Here is an 8,653-nt window from a genome sequence, read left to right on the forward strand (position 1 = left end):
TGGTGTGGTTGGCTGGTTTTTCTGGGGTGCCATGTATCTGGCACGGACGATCGAGTATGCAGTCCAGACTGGATGAGCCCAAATTGTTCTTATTGTACGGCTTCTTCCGCTGACCGGACATGGAGCCACTGAATCCGACGCTTGTGTCGGTTGCGTCGGGGCTTGCCGTTGCTACCCTTGGCTTCAGAGGTGCCAGGTTCGCTTGCATTATTATTGCAACGGGCTAGCCAACTATCTTCGCCCGCCCAAAAGCGGGTCATAAGTGCCGTAAGGGCCGCCATGGACTTCGGCTTTTCCTGCCCGAGATGTCGGGCGAGCCATTCGTCGCGGATGCTATACTTAAAGGCCGCTAGGGCTTCAACGTCCGGACAGTCGACGATCTGGTTCTTTTTAGTTAAGAACCTAGTCCAGAATTTCCGAGCTGATTCTCCGGGCTGTTGGACTATATGACTTAAATCATCTGCATCCGGAGGTCGGACGTATGTTCCTTGGAAGTTGTCCAAGAAGGCTTCTTCCAAGTCTTCCCAGCTGGCGATGGAGTTTTCTGGCAGACTGTTCAACCAGTACCGAGCTGGTCCTTTGAGTTTCAGTGGGAGATATTTGATGGCGTGGAGATCATCGCCACAAGCCATATGAATATGGAGGAGGAAATCCTCTATCCGGACCGCAGGGTCTGTTGTCCCATCATATGATTCGATGTTTACGGGTTTAAAAACCCTTCTGGGAATTCATGGTCCATTACTTCATTAGTGAAGCAAAGAGGGTGTGCGGCGCCTCTATATTGGGCCACATCGCGACGTAGCTCCGATGGAGTCTGTCTGCAGAGTTTGGTTTGGGCGTGACTGGGCTTATTACGTCCAAATAGGTGGTCGTCGTCACATGTCGGGGCACTCCCTCGCGATCCGTAGATCGATCTAGTATGTCCTGCATTATTGTCCAGTTTTTGCCATAGGTCATAGGTATGTCCCCGAGCTGTTTGATCTCTACCTTTACGGTGAGGTGGAGTGGGCTGGTGTTCGGCTTGAGTTGCCGCTTTGTATCGACCCCGTGGTGGTCGATCAGCCGCATTGCGTGATGATGGTATGGGCTCCAACGCCTCATCATCGAATTGAGGTAGCAATTTACATTGCGGGTAACTTTTGGCTGGGCGCTTGAGGCCGTATTCCTCGGCTACCAGGACATCAGTCCATTTATCGTTCAACAGGTCTTGGTCAGCTTGAAGCTGTTGCTGCTTCTTTTTCAGACTCCTTGTAGTGGCTAATAGCCGGCGCTTAAAGCGCTCCTGCTCGAGGGGTTCCTCAGGCACGATAAAGTCTTCGTTGCCGAGGCTCACCTCCTCCTCGGAGAGCGGATGATAACTACCATCCTCCGAGTCTTCATTTATGGCCTGTTCGTCAGGGCTGACTTGCCCATCCTCCTGATTGTCCTGTCCGGCAGTTTATTCGTCGTGGTCTTCTACGTCTTCGGGAGTGTTGTCGTCCCCTGTGCCGGTGTTGCTGTCCTTACTGCGGCGTGGTTTAGAGCGGCGCCGCTGACGCCGGCGCTTTGGTTGTGTCTTAGGGGGTCACCCTCCACTGGTTTTTCCTTGTCATCACCGCTATTATCTTTTGGCGTATCCACCATGTATACGTCATATGAGGAAGTGGCCGTCCATCATCCGATGAATGGCGTGGCTTGGGCCTCCTCTTCTCCGGCATCGTCGTCCATACCGTCGATGTCCTCGGAGTCATAATAGAGTGTGTCGGTTAAGTCGTCGACAGTGGCTATGAAGTGGGTGGTGGGTGGGAAGCGAAATTCTCCATCGTCAGCCTCCAGTTCGAACCAGACATAATTCGGCTGTGAGTCCCCCGCCAAGGACAGATTCTTTAGTGAGTTTAGTACATCGCCGAAAAGCGAGTGTCGGAAGATGTCTGCGGTGCTGAATTCGAAGATTGATAACCGATCAAGCTCGGCGTCAGCGGACGCACATGGTTTGGAACTCATAGCCGGAAACGACTCTGGAGTTCCGGCGACATAGATATCACATGAGGCTAAGTATGTGTGCGGCTCCAACACCGCGGAATCTGTGGCCTCCGTGGCGGGGTTGAGCTTCCCGTCCTCGGATGGCGCGATTTGCTCCGGATCTAAGGCCAGAGTAGTTACAGGAGCTATCTCCTGGATGTGATCCGATGACAGATTTAAGTAATGTTCATCGAGGTGACCGGGAGCGGCTGCCGCGGTCTCGAATCCATCGAAGATCAAGTCTCCACGGATGTCCGTGACATAATTCAAGCTCCCGAATCTGACCTGATGGCCAGGGGCGTAGCTTTCGATCTGCTCCAGATGGCCAAGCGAGTTGGCCCGCAGTGCGAAGCCGCCGAATACGAAGATCTGTCCGGGGAGGAAGACTTCTCCTTGGACAGTGTCGTTGTAGATGATTGAAGGGGCCATCAAACCTCTTGACGACGGCACAGTGGAACTCTCAATGAAAGCACCAATGTCGGTGTCAAAACCGGCAGATCTCTGGTAGGGGGTCCCGAACTGTGCGTCTAGGATCGATGGTAATAGGAGACGGGGGACACAATGTTTACCCAGGTTCGGGCCCTCTCTATGGAGGTAATACCCTACTTCCTGCTGATTGATCTTGATGAATATGAATATTACAAGAGTTGATCTACCACGAGATCGTAATGGCTAAACCCTAGAAGTCTAGCTCGTATGACTATGGTTATGAGTCTCCGCATCCGGACTAAACCCTCCGGTTTATATAGACACCGAAGAGATCTAGGGTTACATAAGGTCGGTTACAGAGAAAGGAAATCTTCATATTTGATCGCCAAGCTTGCCTTCCACGCCAAGGAGAGTCCCATCCGGACACGGGTGGAGTCTTCGGTCTTCGTATCTTCACAGCCCATCAGTCCGGCCCATGGCTAACAGGCCGGACGCCCGAGGACCCCTTAGTCCAGGACTCCCTCATTGGGTCTCTCCCCAAACTCCCTCATGTCGTTGCGGCTGCCAAACCGACGGAAGGAGGTGACTAAGGCGGGGACCAAGGACTTCACTTTGCCGATACTAGAAACTTTTGTTTTGAATTAATTTAGATTACTTACCACATGATTGGCAGCTTGGTGGAAAGGGAGGCGAGATAGTTGATCTAGGATTTTCGGATCAAGAGGTATTTTGAGCCACCCCCAACCATCTTTTGCGGAAGGGGCTGTCACGACACCATGGGAGGTAAAAAATAAATTACTAAGAAATAATTTTTTTACTATAAGAAAAACTAGAAAGAGGCAAAAAAATGTCACTAACAAAGCCAGATCAGGTCGTCATGGTTTTAAAAATTGCTCATGCTTTTAAAATTTTGTTTATAAATTAAAAAATATTCAACTTTAAAAAATTGTATGTGGATTCTTTTTAAAATTTTCCTTTTTTAAAAACTTGTTCAGAATGTCAAAACGCGATCATTTTTTGAAAAGCACGAACAAAATAAAAAAACATTTTCTGAAAAACACGAACACATTTTGGAATTAAAAAAACAAAAAAACAAAAATATTGATAACACAATTCTTTTGATTTCCTAAAACATTTTTTTAAATTTTTGAACAATTTTTTTGAATGGGAACATTTCTGAAATTCCAAAAACAATTGAAAGCATGGACATTATTTGAAACTCAAACATTTTTTAATGTTGTGAACAAATTTTGAAAAGTGGAAATTTTTTAATGTGTGAACAAATAGTTAAAACAAGGATTTTTTTTAAATTGTGAAAAAAAAAATTGAAACCGCAAACATTATTTGGAAGTCCTAAACAGTTTTGGAAACAAGATTTTTTTTAGTTTGCCAGTAAACTTTTAAAGGGAACATGTTTTGAATTTGTGAACAAATGGTGAAACAAGATTATTTTTTGAAATTCCAAACAATATTTCAATATTCTTAACAAGTTCAAAAATAAAAAAGAGAAAACGGAAAAGAAATGAAGAAGAAAAGAAAGAAAATTTTAAATAAAAAAGAAATAAAAATATTAAAACAAAAAAAGGAAAAAAGAAAAAAAGAATAAGAAACCAGTGAAAAACCGGTTCGAGAACCTATTAGAAGGTTCCCAAAATTGGGGCCGGGCCATCTCATTCGCTGCCCACTCGCCTATGTGGGCAGATAGGATTTCCCCTCAAACCCTCGCGATCAGGACTCAAGAAAAAAAGAGGCCGCTAGTCTACATGCGTTCTTGGACGGAGGCGGCACCGTGGCAGGGCAACAAGCCAACAACCACTGAGCAGAGACCAGAGAGGGCGACGGCCAAGGCGCGGCAGCGATCGACAAGGCCGCTGGTTAAATATGCTGATGACGTCGAAGAAGAAGAGCAAGTATATTTTGCCAACGACTGAAATAAGGTCCATTAATTCCCTATTCAGTCTATTCTAATTAATTAGTCTTCTTTTCTAATTTTACCATATATATAGGGTTTTCTCCTTTATAAACCTAGCCACATCTGGACTTTTTTCAGCCTCCGACGTTACCCCGTTGCTGGCATAAACCGTCGCTTGGCTCCATCGCCCTCTGCTTGATGATCACACCAAAAAAATGCCTAGTGGAAACTGATGATCTAGAGTCCTTGTGAAAATTTCGTGCAAAACGAAGCGGTGCTAGTTCGGAAAATCTCACCGACCTGCAGTCGGTCCTTTTACACTGATGACAATTCAACTTGTTTTCTTTTAGAGCGAATTGACACTTGAGTTGACAGTTCAACCGTTGAGGCAAGATAAGGGGCGCACGGAATCTGTTGGATTGGCAGTCAGCAAGCCGGCAAGGGAAGGGCTAACGTGCGGTTGGAGGCCTTTGAACACAAATGATAATGAGGACATGAGCTGACGTCTCACGGCGGCGAGTCGATGATCCTGTTTCGGCTTGAGAAACCAAATATCTGTCGTGCACGGCTACCCCAGTGCAATATAAGGAGGATGCAGAGAGTTATCACTGTCATCTTTTATGTTTCTGCAGCTTGATGAAAGGAGTTCCATTGGATGACAGTTACAGACTTTCAGAACTATTATGAAATGAAGCAAATGAGCAGTTCAACTGAAAACTACATTTCCATTCATTCAAGTATTTAAAAAAAATTACACAACATGTAAGCCTGGTTGCTACGTTTATTCTGCCGAAAGCTAAAACTTTAAACTATACGCAACACACAAGTAAATCAACTGGTCGATGAGAAGGGTGATCATATCTTCTTCAGCCTAATTTGAGCACCGTGCTGCGGCTGGAGGGTCATCACGGTATACGGCGCATGGGTGTAGGACGGCGAGAGCGCGAAAGAGAAGCGCTGGAGGATGGTGCTCAGTGCCATCTTAGCTTCCAGCAATGCAAAGTTCTGGCCAATGCAGATCCGAGGACCCCCTCCAAACGGGAAGAATGCTGACGGATGCTTTGCCGCGCTCGAGATGCCATCAGCAAACCTCTGTGGATTGAACTCACTTGCATCCTCTCCCCAAATATCGGGATCATGGTGGATAAAGAGAAGGGGCAAGATAAGGGTCACTCCTGTAGGATATTTGATGCCGCCAAGCTCCGTTGCCTTGTAAGTTCTTCTGGTAAGATAGGTTACCGGCGGGTACAACCTAAGAACCTCATACAGAATCATTGTTACCTGCAAAACAATACAGAAGAACAAGAACATTACTCCGACCACTCTATACTTAAAACATCACATCATCCTGTTTTGCTCCAAAAAATTACTTTTAATTCATGAGTATTTGTTTTCACTCACATGTATATGCAGACATGCAGTACAATTTTTAATGGAATGAAAATCTGATAGGAGTAGGGTTTTATTGTTGGCTACTCTTTTGTTCACTCACAAGCCATCAATTTCGTACTTACAATCTTCAGGCGACTCAGGTGCTCATAATCTGGTGTGGTTCGTCCGAAGTGATGCAACACTTCCTCTCTTGCTTGCTCTTGCCACTCCGGGTGCATGCTTAGCACAATTAGTGTCCATGTGAGCAAGACCGATGTTGTCTCCATACCTGCAAAGTAAAACAGCTTGCATTCCTCAATTATATCATCAATACTCATTCCTTGGCCTGCCTTCCCATTTGATTGTTGCATATTTGACTCCAACAGCAATCCTAGCAAGTCATTGCTGCTGGCTTCACCATTTTTAATAGCTCTTTCTTTTTTTCCAATAATGCCTCGCATAATCATGCGGATCTCATGATCAATTGCTCTCATCCTTCTATTATTTTTTGTTGGTAAGAACCTGCAAATGTTATGACATGTCATCATAGGAAAGAAAATCTTGATTGCTATTGTTTAAGTTTAACATGGAAAAGAAAAAAGTTTCTTTGACCAGTCTACTATTTTATTCAATGAGTTCTTCCATTTCCAAAAAAAAAGGAAGCCAGCTATTTTTATCAAACACCAAGGGCCATGTGTTCTACTCCATTTGCTATAAATTATATGGGCTTGCGTTATAAAGGTTTACAAGCACTCTTGTATGCAAGTCGAAAGAATATTTTTTTTGTGCAAGGGAAGAACTTACCAATAGCCTGGGATAAAAAATGTCTGAAAAGCCTGCATTAGTCGTTTAGCTAACTCCCCTTGCAGCTCGAATATTTTCTTCCCTTCCTGATAATTGCTACCAAATGATGTTCTCGCGATGACATCTCCGGTAAAATTCTGGAACTCAGGACATGTGTCAATCTCAGATAATCCTTCAGTGGACATCGAATTTTCCCACCTTGCAACCATTTCTTCGCAACAGGTAGAGAAAACTGGCAGCATCCTCTACAGATGAAACATTATCATCAGTCTATGCAATACCCATGTTGTGATTTAAAATGAGAAAACAATGAAGTTTCCATTGAACAGGGCACCTTTATCTTCTCATGGTGAAAGGCGGGATTGAGGATTCTTCGGTGCTTTGCCCATTTCTCGCCTTCATGATTTGCGACTCCGTCGGCTAGTAGCTTCCCCATACGGCTACTCCTTTGTTTCCGATAGTGTCCAAGCTTGTTGGACAGAATTTCTCTCACTAGATCCGGGTCAGAAACCAACACCCTCGGCGTCGGCCCAAACCAAGTGAAGGGCATTTTCCCTGCATATTTGTAAATCGACATTTTGTGACATCGTACGGTGATCAAAGTGCATGCATGTTAGATGTTACAATTTGTTAGCTGCTCCTGCCTAGCAAGATGCATGCCCACAAATATCCCACACGTAACCGTTGTCTTCTTTACCGAACATCCCTACGAGGGAGAATAGAAAAAGTTCAAAAGAACTTGTGAATTCGGGGACTGAAAGATTACCGTGCTCCTTAACGGCGTTGCAGAGCATGGGGTGCACGCGAGGGATGATGTCGTGGGAGCCGAGGGGCAAGGGCTGTGATCGGGCCTCTCTGCTGAGCCGGGCGTCCTCCGGTGCGTCGCCGCTGAAGAGGCGGTACCGGGTGCCCCTGAGGCCCTGGGCCCGCAGAGCCCTGCCCAGCCGCCGCGGCGTCCACCACGCCCACTCCAGAATCCAGGCGGCCAACGACAGTAGCGCCACGGCTGCCACCGCACCGGCGATGCTCCACGGAGAGGCGTCCCCCAGCATCTGGAGACCTACGAGTGCAGAGGAGGAGCTCAGGAGTCAGGAGTCGTACGTAGTACGATCGGATCGCGGATTCGCAGCACGGGTCTGAGTGGAGTTAAATACACACACCGCCGGTTGGCTTCACACGTATGCAGTTTTGCTTCGAGTTTTTTTTATTTGATTTTGCTTCGAGGTTTTGGCTCAATTGGTGTGAGCGTGAGCGAGGGTAGCCTCGAGAAATTAGTTATGTGACTTTTCTAGCCATCTTTTTTTTTTGAGGGAGACATTGCTAGCCATCTAGAAACCCAGAGAAGTATGGGAGACACACAGCAGATGGCGACTACATAGACCGATCAAGTGGCCCTAGTGATCACGTAGGGAGGAACTAGCACAATAATTTCTTTTTTCCCTAGAAAAACAAGATTTTGTTTGTGTGGATGCGAGGCACAAGACTGAATAGTCGTGATCGACGTCGATTTTTCTTTTCGATACTCCCTTCATTCCGAATTATAAGATGTTTTAGTAACTTTTCTCTGAATTGAATGTATATAGACGTGTTTTATTGCATTTGTTCACTCATTTGTATGCAGTCCATATTAAAATATTTGAAATGTCTTATAATTCAGAAGAGAGGTAATACTTCTTTCTGCAGAAAACAAACATGCTGTAGCGAAAACATACTTTTCTTAAGTACATCTCATGTGTTCTTGCTCGACAAGTCGATTTTTTCCCACCACCTAAAGAACACATGACATTTTTTTTCCAGAAACAACAAATATCCTGCTCGAAAAGAGGGAAAACATTTGCACCATAAAAATTAAAGCAAACACCTTTATGTATAAATTTCATCCAACTTCGTTGTTGTGACACACTCACATAGTTATACATGTGAAGATAATTCAAAATTATAGATGTTCTCCAATGTTATATGCCGATTTTATTGAAATTTATTAATTTCCATGAATCAGGCTTTTCCCCATTTTGTATATAAAGCACACATCCAAATGATACGAGGTGCTGAGGAAGCTCCCAAAAGCTCATCAAAAAACAGAAAACGCGGCACACCACATTGAAGACGCAAAAATCATGCAAGAGTGTACAACAA

The 8,653-nt window shown here is 45.2% G+C and overlaps 1 protein-coding gene across 1 annotated transcript; it reads right to left on the reverse strand.

The window, feature by feature from the left end:
* Positions 1–5,047: 5,047 nt before the first annotated feature.
* On the reverse strand, positions 5,048–7,692 carry LOC123169575 (cytochrome P450 72A397). Its single transcript, XM_044587438.1, has 6 exons — positions 7,678–7,692; positions 7,284–7,577; positions 6,852–7,072; positions 6,518–6,762; positions 5,857–6,235; positions 5,048–5,623 (listed from the first exon to the last, which is right to left on the reverse strand). The coding sequence occupies exons 2-6, from the start codon at positions 7,567–7,569 to the stop codon at positions 5,198–5,200; spliced, it is 1,557 nt and encodes a 518-aa protein (XP_044443373.1). The 5' UTR covers positions 7,570–7,577; positions 7,678–7,692; the 3' UTR covers positions 5,048–5,197.
* Between the last annotated feature and the right edge of the window lie 961 nt (positions 7,693–8,653).

Source organism: Triticum aestivum, chromosome 7D (assembly GCF_018294505.1).
Source record: "Triticum aestivum cultivar Chinese Spring chromosome 7D, IWGSC CS RefSeq v2.1, whole genome shotgun sequence".
Classification (NCBI taxonomy): domain Eukaryota; kingdom Viridiplantae; phylum Streptophyta; class Magnoliopsida; order Poales; family Poaceae; genus Triticum; species Triticum aestivum.